The sequence below is a fragment of the Schistocerca serialis genome, chromosome 1 (assembly GCF_023864345.2).
Source record: "Schistocerca serialis cubense isolate TAMUIC-IGC-003099 chromosome 1, iqSchSeri2.2, whole genome shotgun sequence".
Lineage (NCBI taxonomy): Eukaryota > Metazoa > Arthropoda > Insecta > Orthoptera > Acrididae > Schistocerca > Schistocerca serialis.
Window position 1 is genome coordinate 316166792 of NC_064638.1, and position 22033 is coordinate 316188824.

A 22033-nucleotide genomic window follows, 5' to 3' on the forward strand; every position below is an offset into this window, starting at 1 on the left:
GGACACCTGCCTTCTAATACTCTTTCCTGGCCTATGTAACATTTGCCAACCTGACCTAGACTCTCCACTGGCTGAATCAGTATTGCACTGTATCAGATAAAAATGTGGAACTGTTGTAGCTCTGGAATATTTTACCCAAGAGGCATACATTATAACTGCATGTCCTCAAGAAATAAAATGGCTATAGTTTTACCTTGCTTCAGCTGTTTGCAGTGCCAATATACCACGCAATATTAGCTAATGATGGAAGGCCAGAAGTCATTCTTCCAGATTGTTGTCCCTGAAACTACTGTAAAGGCCTCTGCTCTCCTTCAAGAGCTCTCTACAGGTGTGTGTGTGTGTGTGTGTGTGTGTGTGTGTGTGTGTCAGAGAGAGAGAGAGAGAGAGAGAGAGAGAGAGAGAGGCCACATCAACACATGCAGAGAGACAGAGAGATGTTCCCCCTTATGATGATTTCCTCTGATAGTTGACTAATCCACTTAAGTTTAAAAGATATATAATGTTTAAAATTAGAACACAGAATGAACTACACTTACTGCTTCAATACCAAGTACACTACCATGTAAACTTCCATAACGTAAGAGCCTTATGCCTCCAGCATTAGTAGAAACATTTCCTCCAATGTTACAGCTGCCTTTGGCTCCTAAGTCAAGAGGCATGATAAGACCTCTTTCTGATAAATAATTATCCAGAACTTCTAAGATACAACCAGCTTGACAAACAAGGACACCTACAATAGAAAAAAAAATATTTTAAGGATACCCTCTTATCAATAACAGTGGCACACAGCGACTGGTAAGTCACCGTGTTGGTGCACCCTCTTTCTGCAGAAAGTAGCTATGTATTATGACTAGTGCCCCATTCTCAGTCTTATGATGTTTTCCATCTCAGTGACTGTTAGGACTTTCTCCAGCCCTGAGACTTGTAAACTCAGATCGATAAAGTCATAAATCATTAACACAATAAAAATCTGCTTCAGTTGCCACTAATTTCTTATTTATAAAATGGTTGGTTTTGAAGTCTAAACCTTCATCTGCAGTTTCCACCAGCTTTGAACAAGAGGAGAAGCTACTAGCTTACAAAATCTATGGAACTGATATACCAAAATGTGAAAGCCGTAAAAAGCAGTGTACTCACGTAATAATGTAAACATAAATATGCGGTAGCCAGAACAGTGAGTCATGGGTGGAGAGGGGGGCCATGTCACACCCACAACAAACATATGCATGAGACTGGAACAAAGACACTAACATAGAGGGAAGGAACTGGAGAAAATGAACACAACAATAAATAAGTAACTCTCTTACATGCAGGACAAGCATAACACAGAAGTGTCTGCTGCAGCGAGCCAGGGAGCCAGCTGATTGCGGCAGGCAGCTGATTGCAATAGCAGAAGCGACTGATGTAGGAGCCAATGAGATGGGGAACCGAAATAGATAGTAAAAGAAAAGAGTGGGAAACAGAGGCTGACTAGTCTGTCCGCTTACATAATCGTGGTTCATAACATTAATATAAAATAGAACTACAAGTGTAAGAATAAATACAATAATGTACAAAAGTGTTTGGCACAAATTCTACAGGGTGTTACAAAAAGGTACGGCCAAACTTTCAGGAAACATTCCTCACACACAAAGAAAGAAAATACGTTATGTGGACATGTGTCCGGAAACACTCAGTTTCCATGTTAGAGCTCATTTTATTACTTCTCTTCAAATCACATTAATCATGGAATGGAAACACACAGCAACAGAATGTACCAGCGTGACTTCAAATACTTTGTTACAGGAAATGTTCAAAATGTCCTCCGTTAGCGAGGATACGTGCATCCACCCTCCGTCGCATGGAGTCCCTGATGCACTGATGCAGCCCTGGAGAATGGCGTATTGTATCACAGCCGTCCACAATACGAGCACGAAGAGTCTCTACATTTGGTACCTGGGTTGCGTAGACAAGAGCTTTCAAATGTCCCCATAAATGAAAGTCAAGAGGGTTGACGTCAGGAGAGCGTGGAGGCCATGGATTGGTCCGCCTCTACCAATCCATCGGTCACCGAATCTGTTGTTGAGGAGCGTACGAACACTTTGACTGAAATGTGCAGGAGCTCCATTGTGCATGAACCACATATTGTGTCGTACTTGTAAAGGCACATGTTCTAGCAGCACAGGTAGAGTATCCCGTATGAAATCATGATAACGTGCTCCATTGAACGTAGGTGGAAGAACATGGGGCCCAAGCAAGACATCACCAACAATGCCTTCCCAAACGTTCACAGAAAATCTGTGTTGATGACGTGATTGCACAATTGCGTGCGGATTCTCGACCGCTCACACATATTGATTGTGAAAATTTACAATTTGATCACGTTGGAATGAAGCCTCATCCATAAAGAGAACATTTGCACTGAAATGAGGATTGACACATTGTTGGATGAACCATTCATAGAAGCGTACCCGTGGAGGCCAATCAGCTGCTGATAGTGCCTGCACACGCTGTACATGGTACGGAAACAACTGGTTCTCCCGTGGCACTCTCCATACAGTGACGTGGTCAATGTTACCTTGTACAGCAGCAACTTCTCTGACGCTGACATTAGGTTATCGTCAACTGCATGAAGAATTGCCTCGTCCATTGCAGGTGTCCTCGTCGTTCTAGGTCTTCCCCAGTCGCGAGTCATAGGCTGGAATGTTCCGTGCTCCCTAAGATGCCGATCAATTGCTTTGAACATCTTCCTGTCGGGACACCTTTGTTCTGGAAATCTGTCTCGATACAAACGTACCGCGCAACGGCTATTGCCCCGTGCTAATCCATACATCAAATGGGCATCTGCCAACTCCGCATTTGTAAACATTGCACCGACTGCAAAACCACGTCCGTGATGAACACTAATCTGTTGATGCTACGTTCTGATGTGCTTGATGCTAGTACTGTAGAGCAATGAGTCTCATGTCAACACAAGCACTGAAGTCAACATTACCTTCCTTCAATTGGGCCAACTGGCGGTGAATCGAGGAAGTATAGTACATAAGGACGAAACTAAAATGAGCTCTAACATGGAAATTAAGCATTTCCGGACACATGTCCACATAACATCTTTTCTTTATTTGTGTGAGGAATGTTTCCTGAAAGTTTGGCTGTACCTTTTTTTTTTTTTTTAACACCCTGTATAAATCAGTGTGATGGAGTGCAACATAATAAAAAGATAAAAAATGAAAATACAACTAAAACAGGAGGTGTGGATAATACACTGAAGTGCCAAAGAAACTGGTATAGGCATGCATATTCAAATACAGAGATACGTAAACAGGCAGAATACGGTGCTGTGGTCGGCAGCACCTACATACGAAAAGTGTGTGGCACGGTTGTTAGACCAGTTACTGCTGCTACAATGACAGGTTATCAAGATTTAAGTGAGTCTGAACATAATGTTATAGCTGGTCCACCAGCGATGGGACATAGTATATCTGAGGTAGCGATGAACTGGGGATTTCCTCGTATAACCATTTTATTAGTGTACCATGAAGATCAGTAAAACATCAAATCTCTGACATTGTTATGGCTGGAAAAAGATCCTGCAAAATGGGACCAATGATGACTAAAGAGAATTGTTCAGTGTGACATATGTGCAACCCTTCTGCAAATTGCCGCAGATTTCAAGACTGGGCCATCAACTAATGTCAGCGTGCAAACCATTCAACAAAACATCATCGATATGGGCTTTCAGAACTGAAGGCCCACTCATGTACCCTTAATGACTGCATGATACAAAGCTTTATGCCTCATCTGGGCCGGTCAGCACAAAAATTGGACTGTTGATGATTGGAAACATGTTACCTAGACAGATGAGTCTAGTTTCAAATTTTATTGAGCGGATAGACGTGTACGGGTATGGAGACAACCTCATGAATCCATGGACCCTGCATGTCAACATGGGACTGTTCAAGTTGTTGGTGTCTCTTTAATACTATGCGGCATGTGCTGTTGGAGTGATAAGTGAACTGTGACAGTAGAATGTTGCCAACCTTTAACATCAATAATAATATATACACTCTTCTTGAAGAGCCAAAAAAAAGTCTTACTACAAAAAGCTTAGTGAGGGTTAAAATAATATACACAACAGGATTAGAACTGTAAACATATAAAACAGCACCATGAATTCACACAGAACTACATCTAATAAAAATAAGTGAGAAGGGCTATAAACCAGAAACAAAGTGAGTAAAGAACTAAGCTTATGTATAAAGGATGAGAACACTACAATTCAGGTACAGTAGGATTAACGAAATGATTGAGTCATGAAAATGAGATAAACTATATCTCATACATGGTACTATTAATATTAAAACACTAAATATAAAAATATACAGGGTTACAGTTATTGAACTATATGAAAAAAATGTAAATTAGTTATAAATTATGGTATGCACACACTTCATTCAACATGTAAACATCACTACAGATATTCGGATTTATGTTACGACATGTTCGATATGCTTTCCATCAGTGGCGATGGTGTGGTGTAAGAAAAATCAATGCTGTCGATGACCTCCTGAATGGATGTTCAATTCAGCAATGGTTTTGGGGTGATTGCTGTACACCTTGTCTTTAATATAGCCCCACAAAAAGGAGTTGCATGTGTTCAGACCCGGAGAATATAGCAGCCAATCAAGGCCCATGCCAGTGGCCTCTGGTGACCCCAGAGCCAGAATATGGACCCCAAAGTGCTCCTCCAGGACTTCAAACTCTCTCCTGCTTTAATGGTGTTTAGTTCCACCTTGAAGGAACCACATCTTGTCAATAACAGTGTCACTTTGGACAATGGTGATGAAATCATCTTCCGAAAGCTCTACATACCATTCGGTAGTCATTATGCCATCAAGGAATATCACACCGATCATTCCATGACTGGACATTGTGCACCACACAGTCACCCGTAGAGGGTGAAGAGACTTCTCGATCGCGAAATGCAGCTTCTCCGTTCCCCAAATGCGCCAATTTCAATTATTGACAAACCCATCCAAATGAAAGTGGGCTTTGTTGCTAAACCAAACCATGCATGCTCATATTGCACTGCGGCCAACTGTGCAGTTTGAATGTCCTAATGCAAACCGTTCAGAAATTGTGACGATTTAATTTCAGATAGTTCAATAATTGGCACCCTGTATACACATAAGTGTTTAGCAAAAATTCCTGTTCATTTTTGTCCCAGTCCCCCCCTCTATGTAAACATATTTGTCCCAGTCCCATGCACTTTTCTGGCATGGGTGTGAGGGGTGTGGGCCCCCATGGTGACACTTTTATGTTTCCATTATTATGCGAGTACATCACTTTTCAAGGCTTCACTTTTCAATTTGTTACATAAGATCTTGTAAGCTAGTAGCTTATATCTTGTAAGCTAGTAGCTCCTGCTCTTGTTTGCAGTGGGTGGCACCTGAAAATGGAACTTTAGGCTTCAAAGCCAGTTGCGTAATAAATAAAACAATAGAAAATCCAGGATGGAATAATGACAATATTATGAAAAGAATAGGCATAACAAAAAGACCATCAGACAAGTAAGATTTGGACAAAAAGGCCTTAGTTGGAATCGGATAACATACACAAACACACGTACATGCAAATAAACTCACAGACACATGACCATAGTCTCTGGTTGCCAAGGTCAGAATGCGAGTAGCAATGCATGATGGGAGAAGCAATCTGGGTGGTGAGGGTAAGGAATAAGCTGGAGTGATGAGGAGGAGGGATAGCAAGACATGGGTCGGAGATGGTAAAGTGCTGCTTGTGGGAGCATACAGTGATCAGGTGGAGAGAGGGTAGGGCAGTAGTGCTTGAGTGGGGACAGGGAAGTGAAGATGTGGGTGTAGAACAATGACTAATGAAGTTTGAGGCCAGGGGGGTTACTGGAATGTTGGATATACTGCAGGGAGAGTTCCCACCTGCACAATTCAGAAAAGTTGGTGGTGGCAGGAATGATCCAGATGGTGCAGGCTGTGAAGCAGCATTGAAATAAAGAATGTTGTGATGGGCAGTGTGCTCCACAACTGCTCGGTTCAACTGTCTCTAGGCCACAGTTTGTTGGTGGCCATTCGTGCAGATAGACTGCTTGTTGGTTGTCATGCACATGTAAAATGCAGCACAGTAGTTTCAGCTTTGCTTGTAGATCACATGACTGATTTCACAGGCAGCCCTGCCTCTGATAGGATAGGTGATGCTTGTGACTAGATTGGAGTAGGTGGTGGTTGGACAATGTATGGAACAGGTCTTGCATCTAGGTATATTTCTGGGGTATGAGCCATGAGGCAAGGGGTTAGGAGGTTAGGAGCAGGGGTTGTGTAGGGACAGACGAAGATATTATGTAAGTTCGGTGGGTGGTGGAATCGCTGTGAGAAAGATGGGATGGATAATGTGAAGCACATTTCTCATTTCAGGGCACAACAAGAAGTAGCTGAAACCCTGGTGGAGAATGTGGTTTGGTTGCTCCAGTCCTGGTGGTACTGTATCAAGAGGGGAATGCTCCCCTGTGGCTGGACAGTAGGACTTTGGGAGGTGGGGGTAACGGGAGAGACAAGGCATGGGAGACCTGTTTCTGTACAAGATTGGGAGGGTAATTATGGTCTGTGAAGGCCTCAGTGGGACCTTTGGTATTTTTCGAGAGGGCTACTCGTCACTTGCTACAGCCATGGGTGGCTAGGCAGTATGGAAGAGACTTCTTGGTATGGAATGGGTGACTGCTGTTGAATTGGAGGCACTGCTGGTCCAGATTTATTGATAACATCTTTGTGATCTGGACTGAGGACACCCCAACCACATTCTTCCAGAACCTCAATACCTTCTCCCTCATTTGCTTCACCCTGTCCTCCTCAACCCAACAAGTCACCTTCCTCAGTGTTGACGTCTACCTTAAAGATGGCTACATCAGTCCCTCTGTCCAATCAAACTTACCAACAACCAGTAACCAGCAATACCTCCACTTCGACAACTGTCACCCATTCCATACCAAGAAGTCCCTTCCATACAGCCTAGCCGCCCATGTCCAACACATCTGTAGTGACAAGCAGACACTCTCAAAATATACCAAGAGTTGCACTGAGGTTTTCACAGACTGTAAACAGAAACATCATGTCTTATTTCTTCAGTCATGCTCCACTTCCCAAAATCCCACTATCTGGCCAAAGAGGAGTATTCTCCTCATGACCCAGTACCATCCAGGGCTGGAGCAACTGAATCACATTCTATGTCAGGGATTCAATGACCTCTTGCTGTGCACTGAACTGAGGACTGTCCTCCCCACTATCCTTACCATTCCTCCCATGGTGGTATTCCACCACCCACTGAACATACACAGTATCCTTGTCCATCCCTATACAAAACCCTGCTCCCAACCCCTTTGCCTCATCCCATATAGAATGCAGCACAGTGGTTGCAGCTCAGCTTGTAGATCACATAACTGGTTTCTCAGATAGCCCTGCCTCTGATGGGATAAGTAATACTTGTAACTAGACTGGAGTAGGTGGTGGTGGGAGGAAGTACAGGACAGGTCTAGCATCTAGGTCTATTGCAGGGATATGCAACCACTGTGCTGCATTCTACATGGGCCTGATGACCTACAAGCCATCTGTCCGCTTGAATGGCCACTGACAAACTGTGGCCAAGAAACATCTAGACCACACAGGTGCTAAGCACATTGCCCATCACATTGTTCTTAAATTTAATTACTGCTTCACAACCTGTGTCATTGGATACTTCTTACCAACATCACTCTTTCTGAATTGTGCAGGTGGGAATTCTACCTGTAGTATATCCTACATTCCAGTAACCTTTCTGGCCTCAACTTTCGTTAGTGAGTATTGTACATCCATCTATCCCTTTCCCTGTGCCCACTTTTGCACTACACAACCTTCTATTCTATCAACATACCAAGTCTTTTTACATCTCTGCTTTTCCGCTGCCCACCTTCCCTTCTAGCCCTATGTCTAACCTCCTGACTGCACCTAGCTGCCCTACCCTCTCTCCACCTCATCCATGTATGCTCCCACAAGCAGTGTTTTACTGTCTACCACCCCTACCCTTCTATTCCTCCTCCTACCCACCCCAGCCTACTCCTTATACACACCACCCAGATTTCTTCTCCCATCATGCCCTGCTGCTCACAGTCTGGCCTCAGCAGCCAGAGGCTGTGATTGTGTGTGTGTGTGTGTGTGTGTGTGTGTGTGTGTGTGTGTGTGTGTGTGTGTGTGTGTTGTGCAATTGCAACAAAAGCCTTTTTGGCAGTAAGCTTATTTGTTTGACAGTTTTTTCGTTGTACCCATCTGCGACTTAACATCTCAGCTATATAGTGAGGAGCAATCTATCTTTTTTCATAATATTGTGTAATAAATAAGAAATCACTCACGACTGAAGCAGATTTTTGTTCAATTAATATGTTCCTCAGTTGCAGATGTTTGGCTGGTCAAATATTTTGCAAGTAAATGATGTTGAACCGAACCATTCCTACTAAACATGATTTCTGTAATGTTTGTGATTGGTGTGACATGTAGGTTAGAAAATGGTAAAACATAAATTTGGTGCTATTATTTTATATTTTCATTAAATGGGTTATGAGATGTCTGCATTGAAACTGAATTGCAGTAAATTCGTGTTAGTTACAGATTTTTTTTCTTTCTGAATTAAAGAGTTTGTGTTGTTACAGAACAGGGAACCAGAATGATGGAGGACAGTGATTAAAAGTAAGAGGATGAACAGTACAACAAGTTATGAACAAAAGAGGCCAAGATGTAGGGAATAAGGGGGAACTCAAGAATATGTGGAAGGAGTATTTTGAAGAACTCCTGAACCCAAATGGAGACCTGAGTGAGGAGGAACAAGCTGAGGAGGAACAGCAAATAGAGAAAGACATTACATGGGGAGAAGTGGAAGAGGCATTGGGCAAGATGAAGGGAGGGAAGTCACCAGGCCTGGATGAGCTAAGTGCAGAGATGGTGAGAACAGCAGAAGCGGTGGGGATACAATGGTTATATCAAGTAATGAAAATTGTGTGGAGACAGAAGATGACCCCAGAAGACTGGAAGAAGGGAATAATTGTCCCAATATTTAAGAAGAGAAATAGAAAAAGAGTGCAAGAACTATTGGGGGATAACATTGATGAGTCATTGTGCAAAGATTTTGAGAAAATTTTGGAAGCACGAATTCAGGCACAATTAGAAGGAGGGATGAGAGAAGAGCAACATGACTTCAGAACAGGAAGATCCACAGTGGATTTAATTTTTGTTGTAAGACAACTGCAAGAACAGTGTTATGAATATGGAATAGATCTACTAATGACCTTCCTGGACATTGAACAAGCATATGGTACTATACGTAGAAGCAAAGTGTGGAAAGCCCTGGAGAAACAAGGAGTAGCAATACAGAGTATTTGGAAGATAATGGAAATGTACCATGGAAGTGTGAGCTGTGTGGAAGTGGTAGGAGAGAAATCAGATTGGACTGGACAGAAGAATGGTTTGAGGCAGGAAAGTACACTTTCACCATTACTCTTCATTGTAGTGATGGATGATACAATGAATACAGTAGCACAAGTAATTGGTGCAGGAAAGATAAAAGCTATGGTGTTTGCAGATGATCTGATGATTTGGGGGAATAAGGAGGAGGAAGTACAAGAGCAGTTGGAAGTATGGGAATGAACAGTATAAGAATATGGGACGAAATTTAGTATAAGTAAGAGTGAGGTGATTATCATAACAAGAACAAAGGAGAAGAGGAACAACTGAAATAATAATTGGTGGGGAACGGTTGAGGAGAGTTGAGAGTTTCAAGCAGCTAGGAAGCCTGATACAGGAAGATGGAAAAAATGACAGAGAAATTAATGAGTAGGGGGAGGGGGGGTGGGGGGGGGGGGGGAGAGGGAGCAGAAGCATTTCAGAAGAGTGAAGAGTGTCAGAAGCCTGATATGGAGCAAGGATGTACCCCAAATCCAAATCAGTAAAAAAGTTATATACCAGTCATACTACGTCCCGATCCTGACATATGCATCTGAAACCTGGCTTACGCAAGGAAGAGAGAAAAGCAAAGTACAAGCGAGTGAGATGAAATTCTTGAGGAACAGTATTGGAGAGACAAAGGCAGCCAGGTTAAGAAATGAGGGGATCAGAGAGTTAATGAAGGTGGAACCATTACAGGAGGAGACAGAGAAATCAAGGCTGAGATGGTATTGGCACCTTAAGCGAATGGATAAGAAGACAATACCCAGGAGGATACACAAGATGAAACTGGAAGGAAAGAGACCAAGAGGAAGACCAAGAGGCAGATGGTTGAAAGGAGTGGAGGAATGCGTCCAGAAGAAAGGAGAAGACTGGAACAAGGTGAAGATGGAGAGACGGTGGCAAGACAGAAGACAAGGAGAGACTTATGTTTCAAACAGACCCGGCCAGACACTGGAAACTGTCCAAAATGTGTAGTGTTATTACAGAAGCAGTGAAGCTAAAGTATACAGAAAAACCATTTGAAAATAAATAAATAAATCATATAGCCAGAAAAGGTTGATAGATGAACGTTTGCAAGACAATGTAAAATTATTTCTAAGAACTTGTAAGATTAGAATGGTTAGTGAATGCTCTTCTAACAAAAACAAAATTAATTCATCTTCTACATGTTTTGGTCAAGCCCAGAATAGTTTGTTCACACTGATAATCAAGGCAACATTTTCAAGATTATTAATGTATTGGTAGGGTCTAAAACACAAGTATTATCTGAAATTAATACTTTTGTGTGGCACAGATGCTATATGTTCCTTGAGAATATCTGTGGACAGGATGACTCAAACTCTATGATATAACCCAATTTAAATAATTAAACACAATTTAACATACAAAACTGAAAACAGTAGCTAAGATATAAGATGACTTGTTGGGAAGGGATGGGTAGCAGGAAAAATGATGGAGTGTGGATGAAGTCAGGCTCTCAGGATGAAGTCAGGGCCTCAGCAGAGCTTTTGATTAGAGAAAGTGCTACTTAAAGTGGGATACAGCATCAGGACTCAGTTGTGAGTCTCTGTTTCTCATGCTGAATTAACTTAGAAACTATATAAGCAAACAGGGTTAGACCATCACATAATATATACACTTGAACATTTTGATGATTAGTTAAAGTTTTCCTCCAATGTATACAGTAACATTTGGGAAGTAATTTATTAAGCTGTCAGAGAAGGATATGAAACCAGGTCCTCTGTCAACCAAATTCACAACATACTTATGAAATTTTGGGGAAATTGTAGCATTTGGTGGTGTAGCAGATAATAAATTATACAAAAACAGACTATTTTGTAGTGGTTGTGCCTGAAGGCTAGCTCTGAGTTAAGGAGGTATGACAACTGTTGAAGAGTAGGTTATTTATGGGGTTGGGAATATGAGGAAGCAGATATGCTGAGGAGGAGGCATATAAATTTTTCCTGGGACAGATAACTCGTTTCATGGCTTACTGCAAACTATCTGGCCTATGTAAATAACACCATTGTGGCTCTTTCCTCAGAAGGGCTCTGTGTATGATGCACTTTTTCTTTGCGCAACAGAGAAAGAAACATCATTTACCTATGTCTGTTTTATTATTTTTTCCCTCTTTTTGCCTGGAAGTTCTTACCACTACATAATTCGTATTCCATTATGTTATACCCTTTCTTCCGAAAAGCTTCAGTTTCAGTTCCCACAAAAATCAATAGTCTTTGTGAAAAACTTTGGTTTTAAGTATCAATTCAACATATGTCGACCACAGTGAATTTTCCAAATGTTGTTAATATTTGAAGAAAGAAAAAATTATTTCCTAATTGTGATTCCATATAATTTTGCATTGCCAGTTTCAGCCTTTTGCATTATGAAACGCTACAGAAGGGTTTCCACTTACAATGGTTGGTTGCCAGTCTTTAGATTCAAACAGTAGCAGCCTGCTTAAATCTTCATTATGGTCAAGATTATGGCTGTGGTATTCTTTACAGTATATTCACTAGAGAGAATGAACAGCCGTAAATAAAGAAAAACAGTGGCCTTATAATAGTGACTGCTGAGCGTTCAACTATGTGCACTTAACCAAATATATTTGGCCTTGTACAAATTTCAAGAGGTATCTCAAAAATCTTGAGCTTCTTCATGTATTCCATAACTTACTGATGTGTTGCAAGAGCAAAACTAAATGAAGCAAGCCTAAGAAGAAATTTAATCTGTTTCATACGATATACAACTACAGAAAAATGACACTACATTAGCACTTAGTGACTTCCTATTATGCATGAAAGTTATCTGATGGCCTTAAGAACTGGAATCTATCTTGAAATAACAGTGTCAAAGTCACCAGGCCAATCATACATACAGAAAGAGATCATTGTAAACAAAAATAAACCTAAATGTTCAGCCTGAGAATGTTTTAATACATTCTTATGATCTAATATTTCTTTGAAAGATAACAAGATTACTTTTAAAATATTAGTTTGGTCACTCACCCGAAACTTCATCAATACTTATTATTTCATTCATAAGGGTAGTAGAGAGAATAACTTCATCAAAAACTGGGACACTTCCTCCTACAAGACCAGTGTTGCCCCCTTGAGGACAAACAGCCAAGTTCTCCTCATTGCAGAACTTCAAAATTTTGGAAACTTCTTCTGTTGTCTTTGGTTTTAATACAACTTCACTAGCTCCTGAAACATATTTGAAAAGTATATTTGAGCCAATAATAATAATAACTTTCAAAAGTCTTTCTGCTCTAGTACTACTGTACTAACAACATTAAGCAGAGGAACAACGATGTAATATTTCTGCTGAGCCTACATTTACCCCTATTAAACCTTTATCTTTAACTGAATTTTTAAATGATCGATTTTCTTGTGCCTCATTTTTCTATTCCTTCTAGAACCATCCTCAGAAAAGAAAATTCTAATTAAAAAGAGCAATAAAAACAGTGCATATTCCACATATAATTACATACCTTTTACTATTTCTGTACATAAATCTATTTATTTTTGATACACTTATCATAATCTACAATTTGCTTCTGTATTTTTTTAGGAACATAAACTTGTCTTAGAAGGATATTTGGGTTTTATAGTGCCCATCAGCATTATTCATTTTATTTAGTAGATGGCTAGTGTTACGTCACACAAGGAAACATTTTTTTCTTTAACTATAAATATAGAGATATTTAACACACAGAAAATAAAGACATGATTATAAGTCAGTTAAATTTACAATGTTTACAAAGCACAGAAGGTCACAAGCTTATGTACAACTGCTGAACATACACAACTAAATGGCCAGTAAAGGATCGATTCTGGCACATACATATGATGTGCTGAACAGTTTGTCATTCTGAACCAGTCACAGCTGGGCAATGTTGTTAATCCCCATCTGTACACTGAGTCAGCACATCTTCCACTATTTGTTCTTATTTTGTTGAGTGTAGACCAGATCTTGTGATGCTCTTTAAAACCCTGGTGACCTGGTCGAGATGCACGAAATCTTCAACTGTTCTGGGATGGCGTTTTTCTGTCATATTTCTGTCTATATTCTGTCTGCTGTTGTTACTCCATCGTCAACCACAGATTTTGCACCTTGTAGAGGTGGGGGACAGGGGTAAAGTCTGTTTTTACTGAGTACAAGAATGTCCTCATGTATAGGGATGTATGGATCACCAGCTATTTTGGTAAACTCCCACTTGAGAGCAGCTTCATGGCACAAAAGTGTGGGAGCTACATGGCTGAGAATAGATGGGCAGAAAGTTGGAGTATTTCTGATTATTCCTGCGATGAAGAGCATACTCTGGTTGAGCTGTGTATTGAAGAGTCTGGTGTATGGGCTGTTGATCCAGACTGCAGTGCAATATATTGCCACAGGGTATAACAGTCCAAGCATAGATGTCCTCTGTGTTGGAGCTGATGGGCCCCTGCCATGCCACTAATCTTCTGTAAGATGTAGTTTCTTGACTTCATCTTAGTAGCAGTTTTCAGTACGTGCTCTTTGAAGCTGAGCATCCTGTCTAGAGTGACCTCTAGATAACATGGACTATTGTTAGGGCACAGCTGTTTCCCTTAAAGAGGATATACCTTTATTTTCTTGTTTGCAAGCCTGTTGTTACAGTGGAAGCTGGTCTTCTGTTTTGGCAGCACTTGGCTGCAACCTCCAGTTCCAGACGTATTGGCCAACAATTTGTAGGTCTTCAGTCAAGACAGACTCAGTAACAACCAGGTCTTTGTGAGTCGCAGCAAGACCCAAATCATCAGCATATCCAAACTTCCTTAATGTTGTCTTATGCACGTCTGCTGTACACAGAGAAAACAGAAAAGGGGCTAGCACTGATCGTTGTGGAAGGCAATTGTTAAGCTTCATTAGAGAACTCAACTTATTACCCATTAGAACTTGGAAGCTTCTACTGCTTAACATAGCACTGATGAGGTTTCCAATTTTAAGACATGGCATGATTCCTTAAAGTTTGAACATAACCCCTTGCCTCCAAACAGTATCACAGGCCACTGTTAGATCTAGTTTGGAGAGGTTTTGAAATATGTTGTGGCTGATTCTGTTATACAGTATTCATTCTTTCCAAAAGTTTATATACAGTGGCAAGTAAAGTAATGGGTCAGTAGATTTGTGGTTTGTCATTTGGTTGACCTGATTTCAAAATAGCTGTGATTTTGCTCTTTTCACGTTGTGGGGAATATTATGAGTTTGGAGGACATCAGTAAAGAATACAGCTAGCCAATTTGTTGCATGCTTCCCATGTGGATTAGGGATTCTGAATGAATGCTGTCAAAACCAGGTGCTTTCGCCACTTCCTTTTCTTTGAGAGCCGTCATTATTCCGCGTTGCTGAATGGTCTGCAGTAGTCTGACTCAGGTTTACAGGCTAATTTGAGAGTCTTCAATTCCTTTTTGACATTCATTGTGTGTGATTGAATCTGATGAGTTCTAGACATGGTCACAATGTTATGTGCTACTTGCTTGGAAGTAACAGCCTCCTTCCTGCAGTCTGGTGGGTTGGCACCTCCAAGTTTTTTCAGCAGAGACCAGGTTTTTTCCTTTGATGTGCGGAAGCTTAAGGGCTCAAATGTTTCAGTCCGTTACATATAATGAACAGCATCTGTATGACCTGTCCTCCAGGCACCAGAAGGAAATGTACAATGATCTTTAGCATCAAAAACATGATGGAGGTTGTGTTCTTCAGACCAGTCAACCAGCATGTTCCCTGGAATTGAAAATTTTCGTGGGAATCACATGGTAACCTGACAGCCTCAAAATTCACTGCCAGGAACCTGCTCACGACACTGCGCCAAGGAAAAACTCATGCACTTACAGGAATGGAAAAGGGAAAAGAATGTGGACTTAACAACAGCAAATACTGATCTGTTCAGCCTAAAATGTCTAGCATTGGCAGCCCACTGTGCAGCAGCAGACACCAACTCATCTTGCCAGGTGATGCAAGAAACTGTACTTTAGGATGTGTGCTGAGCCAAGAGGTGAATGAAAGGGAATACCTTGGAACCAACCGATAATGGAAGCTGAATCTATGATGAGCAGGATTACACCCCTTCAGAAACAGAAATGCTGAGTCTAATACATGGTGTAATACTTTTCCATTGCTAAATGTAAGGGTGCAATTTCAAACTGGTTGTAAACCATGCTGCTTTTAAATGCCCACTTGGATTTCAGGATCTCTGAAGCCATCTAATGAGTTGGTTGTTGTGATTGAGTGAGTCTGATTACAAACTGCAGTAATACACTGACTTGGCAATGCTCACATGAATGCAGAGATGCTCAGTCACACACTTTGTGCAACGAAACATCCTGGTACAACCCTTGAAGAATGTCAGAGTGAGTGGAACTTTGAACCAACTGGCAATAGTTTACTCCCAAGACACAGTCTGCAACTGATAAAGGGAATAGTGATGCAATAGTTATTCAAAATTACACACCAGAAGCTGCCATCAGAGACTAGGGCATCAATTTTATGTCAGATATGATGACTTAGCTATGTCGACTTGTGAATATTAGAAGCTCTCAGAGAGCATCTTGAATCCTGTGTTGTCGGTGGACAGAGACAGCAGGAACATGGGGCAGCAGAAAGAATACAGTGTAAAGCAGAGGTGGGAAACTGTTTCAGCCCGGGGTCACTTGTGAAAGCGGAGGTTAGTGGAGGGCCTCACCTTTTAAAAGGTTACGTTCATTAATTAAATTTGCATTTCAGAAAAGGTATAAATTGTCCAATAAAAAAATCAATAAATATATAGTCATATTATGCAATTTATTTATTTTGCTAGTTTTTTAATCTATGTCTGAAAGCAAATTTAATTTTAGAATCAGTTTAAGGAGTCAAATGTATCCTATCACACTTTCTTACAGTTTTTAGGTATTAGGAGTGAGACTGATTGTTGAGATTCTCATCACAGTCTGCAAGTGAATGTCTGTCAAGGAGCATCAATATTTACTGAAGTTGATTAAAAAAAATTATAGCTTTGCTCACAAATATATGTAGCACATTTCACAGCAAATTTCTTCATACATGGAAATTTTTCAGCTGGTGATTATTTGTGAAAGTCATCCAATGTCATAACATTAAGCATTTCCTTCTGGCACAACATTTAACATTTCCTTCCACTGCGATCCGAGTGCATGTCAATAACTCCAAGCAGCAGCTCCTCATGTGTTACATTAATATCAGTTGTGATGGGATAAGATAGCAAATTGAGCTGTGGCTCAATTTTCTTAAGTCTTGAAATCTTCTTCTGAACTCTTCCTCCAAACTCTGCACTGCTCCCTAATCTCAGTAGAAACACTTTCAAACTCTTTGAATTCCTAATAAAGGAAAATGACAAAAACTACCTTCACTTGCTTGCTTTGCAAATAGAGCTAATTTTGCTTTGAATAATTTCACATTCAACCAGATTTCATGTGCAAACAAACTCACTCACTGCATTGCCATATTCAGTTTATGAAATTTCTGATAAATATATATTTATATCAGCTGTGATCATCATCTCATATCTCCACTTCTCACATTCTATTTTTGTAACCAAATCATGATATATCACATTTTTACCCAGAAATATAGGATTTCATTCAGCAATGTCCAGACACTTTTTAATGCAATGCCCTGGCTCAACCACCTCACTCTGTTTTGGCCAATTACATCTTCATACTTTGACTCCACATCATTATGAAGATATTCAAACTGTTGGTGGTAGAGTGCCCTTGCTCTGATTGTGTTCACAACACTAACAATAGGATCTACCACATGTTTTATGTTCAGACCAGCTTTACAAAGACTCTCCAGAACTAAAGCGCAATGAAAAAAAAAAATATCCCACTATGTTTCTTGTGCTTGTAACTAGTTTTTAAAAGTTTCACCATATCTTCATTTTTTCACAGAAAGCACTGGGCTCACTGTTGTAATGCTTATCATTTTGTTGCAGAACAAGCTGATTTTCTCTGCAAAACTCAGAGCATCTTCAAGCAAGTACTGAGCATTGGTTCTAACTTTTAACTGATTCTAGGTCAAGTAATTCCACTGTGGTGATGGAATTTTTATTAATTGCATGGATAAGGGTTAGTACATCTTCGCTTTCAGTCCTCAGCTGTTTTGTGAGTTCATCACTAGATAAGTTAATACACCACATTACAGTCCTTCTTGACAATGAAACACTTTCAAATTAGCTTACAACATCAGGACACAATATGCTTGCACACTCTACCATACACAGCTTAATATCTATCTGAAAAAGGCTTGTTGCATGCTACCCTGACACTTCCTTCTGTAGTGTTATTCTGAAGTGCTGATTGCTTTGTAAATAATGTTTGTTGCTTCTTCAGCCTTTTCACGCACAACACAGCTTTTATTTTACATCCTTCCTTGGAAAATTTGCAGTTTCATCGTGTAATGTTGTTTTGGATTGTACTCCTTAAACATGGCTATCTTTTCAAGACATCATAAACAAACTGCTTTATTCCATGTGTCAACAAGAAGTATGTGTTTGTCCATTCTTCATTAAACAGACGATATTAATCACTGGTTTTAAATTTTTTCTAGAGTGTTCATGGTTCCACTAAAGTTGGAAATGTATATGTTTATTATTGCACAGACAACATGGAAATAAACCAGATCAGCTGGGAAAGCACTGTATGATTAATATCTACACTGCACATGCACATTCATCTGGCCATCCTAGTGGAAATCTTAGCTCATGCACGGAAAGGAAATTTCGAGTCAAGGCGAATTTTTCTTAAAGTCCTGCCGGGCCACACAATAACAACTAGCGGGCTGCATGTGGCCCGCTGGCTACTATTTGCCCACCCCTGGAGTAAGGCAATACCATCCATTACTCCTCTTTCTTCCGTGATCTCATGTCTTTTGCTAAGGCAAAACTGGTAGAAGCTTCAACTCTTGGCCACAGGCATGTAAGGATAGACCTACACTTGGTATTGAAGAAGTTGTGTACCAGGATTTGCATGCTGAATAACTTCCCCATACTCATTCTACTAAATATCTACAGATAGTTTTAAGAATAAGATAAAACACCAACACATTTTTTTCAAGTAATGGAAAACAATCAAAAAACTTACCTCTAACCATCTTCATCCAGTCCACATTGTAACTCTCTACATCAGCTCGATCAGTTAAGACACGGTTTTTCCCTAGAATGCTCTCAAAGAAACTAATATGCCCTGGACTGAGTTTACTAAAATTTCCTCTTCTGACATCTGGGTACCTTTCTGAAGTCAGTTCAACAGATTGTGCAGCTTTGGTAGAGAGATGCCTTGCCTGGCTCACTGAAATGACCCTGCTGGGAGAGCTGCGCACCAACAAGAAGCGAGCAGCCATCTGGATATGCATGGTGGCCTGACAATAAACAAGAAAAAAAAATCAGTCAAGATTACAGAAGATATAAATGAAGTAATATGCCAATATTTACATGCCATATCTAGGTTGGATTACACAATATGGTCTCTTCATAACAAGTTTATATATATATTTTGACTGCACAATCATCATCGATTGTAAACAATAATACATAAAAATTTAATGTAATAAGCACTTTCTAACATTGTAAAATCCCTTTTCCACCATATAATATTTGAGTTCCTTTATAGAGTTTGTGTCATGCACACTAACATGCAGGTTTTTAGGCAGATTTCTTGGTAACTTGATATGCAGGTACTGAGGTCATTCTTCAAGCATTTTAAATTTGTGAGGTGTACTTCTATATATTCATGAAGCACTTCATACATTGTTCTTCCTCTGTATGTTGTGAGTGTGTACACTGGCATTAATAATTCACTCCAAACTATGTACATTGTTTTACAGCATGTCAACATATTAGTTTCTACCTTTTGTTTAATGTAAGTATAAACATAAAACTTTTTTAAAAATAATAGTCTGGATTTTTAAACAATAAAACAGCAAAAGAACTGTGACCATGTCAATTACAATAGACAGAGTACAGATCCAGCAAAATCATTTGTGGTTTTGACTCTCTGTGGAAAGATATTTCTAAACAAGATTATGTAGTAATTACTGGGAAAAGACGGGCATGAATAATGTCAATCATGCAGCTGAATCTAATATCAGCCACACTGCTGATAAAGCCCTTCACACTAATGTGATGACTGTCACTCTGTCAGCAATATGACAATCCTTGGACAAAGCACTCTGTTGAACACATAAATACAGAGCTCAAGGGGTTGCTCAGCAGGATGGGGATAATCACACATGAATATGATGGATTTGTTGCCCTTCAAATGACACACAGTATAGTCTGCACCCGAATATTTTCAGTATGCGGTTACTTGTATGGTCCAATCCCAATAATTTCCAATATTACTATTAGGTCTTTTTAGGATAAATGTTTCTCTTGGACAGAATACAAGAGCTTTATTCAGTTCTTAGGACTAGTTCTAATCAAGACAGAGGTGTACCTCCAACGGATGTCCTTAGTTTGTGTAGTAATGAAGAACAAAACTATGTTTTATATGATAAAGTATATGGAGCAGATTGTGTGTAAAACATAGAACAATGTACAATAGGGACCTCAGCTCCAAACTCACGCATGGAGTGCAATCATGCTTGTTCATGTGGCAGCCATAATGTTATGCAACTGTATACAAAAATTTTTTACATTTTTATAATCATCTGATTCAGCGAGTTCTGAGGAAAGGAGATTTAAGGAAACTGCACCATCCGAGAATACTGTGATAACAGGAAGATATGGTTGGGAAAGATGTACAAGGGAACTAGCATGTACAGGAACAATGATAATCCTTATTGTTGTTTCAGTAGATATGTCATTAACTGTCTTCTGAAGCTGGAGATGTTATTCAATTCTCTAAGGGTTCTGCTACTGAGAAGGATTTCAAGAAAGTGGCTGAACAATGGAGTGGGACGGAAATGATTTTGCTCTGATGTGAAGGGGTGTTTGCGCCATGTTGTTCCGGTAAGAGCATTAAGGTCAAGGAATGATATGGGGGACAGTGTTCATTAATAAGACATAGAGAAGATAGAGGGTATGGAAAAATCTATTCTTGTCTGTGGGCAGCCAGGATTGCTGAACATATGATGATGAAATACTATCAAAAAGTCAGATATCACAGATATACTGAACACAGGCAATCACAATCAGGAACTGTGAGCTTTCCTGGCTAAATCCTCTCAGGATATATCACTGTAATCAATAATTATAAGTATTTGTACAAGTTTCTTTTTCACGTCAAGGTGGAATAGTTTTTTATATTTTTGTAGGGCATGGAGAGATGCTTACGTTTTCTTGCACATTGAAGTTACAAGCTCTGTCCAACTGAAATTTTCATCTGTTATTGCTCGTAGACTCTCTACCGAAGGAGACAAGTTAATCTTTGTCCAATTTAGGGTTAAAGATGGTGGGGATTCCTGATATTTTGCGCTAATGAGCATAGAATGATCAAACACTACATCTTGGGTTTTGGATGGGATGAGCTTTAACCCTATATTCTGCACCTATTTTGATACTGCATAAAGGTTGGTATTAAGATTCTTAATAGCCATCTTCAGGTTCATTGGTTTTGCACTTAGATACAATTGGAGGTCATCAGTGTACATTTGGTATTTGCAGTATGACAACACTGATGACACATTTGCATACAGTGAAAAGGATATAGGTCTTAATACCGAACCATGGGGGATGTCTGTTACTACCTTCCTCCTTTTTGACTTTATTGTGCCAGACTCCATTTAGTGTGCCAAGAGAACACAGAGGCAGGTGTATTGACAGTTTAGAAACAGTTGCTCCATTTCACAGTTCCCACTGAAGCTGTAGAAGTAACCCCGGAGGAAACGCATGGCTCATTGTCATTTTGTTGCAGCTGGCGAACCAGTTAGTGCCAGATCTTCGCAGTGTATTATGTTGTGCAGTTAACAATAAGCATGAATATGAGCCTTGGATATGTGCAAACATTCAGAGATTGTGAAAAAACTGATTTAGAGATTTTTCCAGGAAAAAGATATACTGGTATCAAATGTTAGCCTCCCTTTCTCTAACCTTTTGTTGTAACTGTACTTGGTCCATAATAAAGGGAAACGGTTCATAGTGATGTAATAATATATTTAGGAAGGAATAATATATTTAGAAGGTCAAACATAGTGAGATCTCTAACAGAATGACCTCATTAGTGCCAGCCAGCACAGATTCTGAAAACATTTATCATGTGAAACCCAACCCTCACTTTTCTTTTCTCACATAGCATTCTGAAAGCTGGATCAAGACAGTCATGTAGATGCAGTATTTCCTGATTTCCAAAAAGCATTTGACTCAGTACCAAACCTATGCTTATTGTCAAAAGAATGATCATATGGAGTATCAAGTGAAATTTGTGGCTGGATTAAGGACGTTTTCATAGGGAGCATGCAGCATGTTATCTTGGATGGAGAGTCATTGCCAGATCAGTGTGTTGGGACTCTTGTTGTTCATGTTTTATATTAATGATCTTGCAGACAATATTAATAGCAACATCAGGCCTTTTGCAAATGATGCAATT

At 39.9% G+C, this 22033-nt stretch overlaps 1 protein-coding gene across 2 annotated transcripts in view; it reads right to left on the reverse strand.

Moving 5' to 3' along the window:
- Positions 1-22033, reverse strand: part of LOC126469743 (D-2-hydroxyglutarate dehydrogenase, mitochondrial) — a 62667-nt gene that overhangs the window by 31579 nt on the left and 9055 nt on the right. For both annotated transcript variants that reach the window (XM_050096965.1, XM_050096958.1), the window contains exons 2-4: positions 18590-18866; positions 12482-12679; positions 537-730 (exon numbers count right to left, since the gene is read on the reverse strand). In XM_050096965.1, coding sequence (XP_049952922.1) covers positions 537-730; positions 12482-12679; positions 18590-18860 — 663 coding nt within the window. In that variant the 5' untranslated portion in view covers positions 18861-18866. The remainder of the gene's footprint in view (positions 1-536; positions 731-12481; positions 12680-18589; positions 18867-22033) is intronic.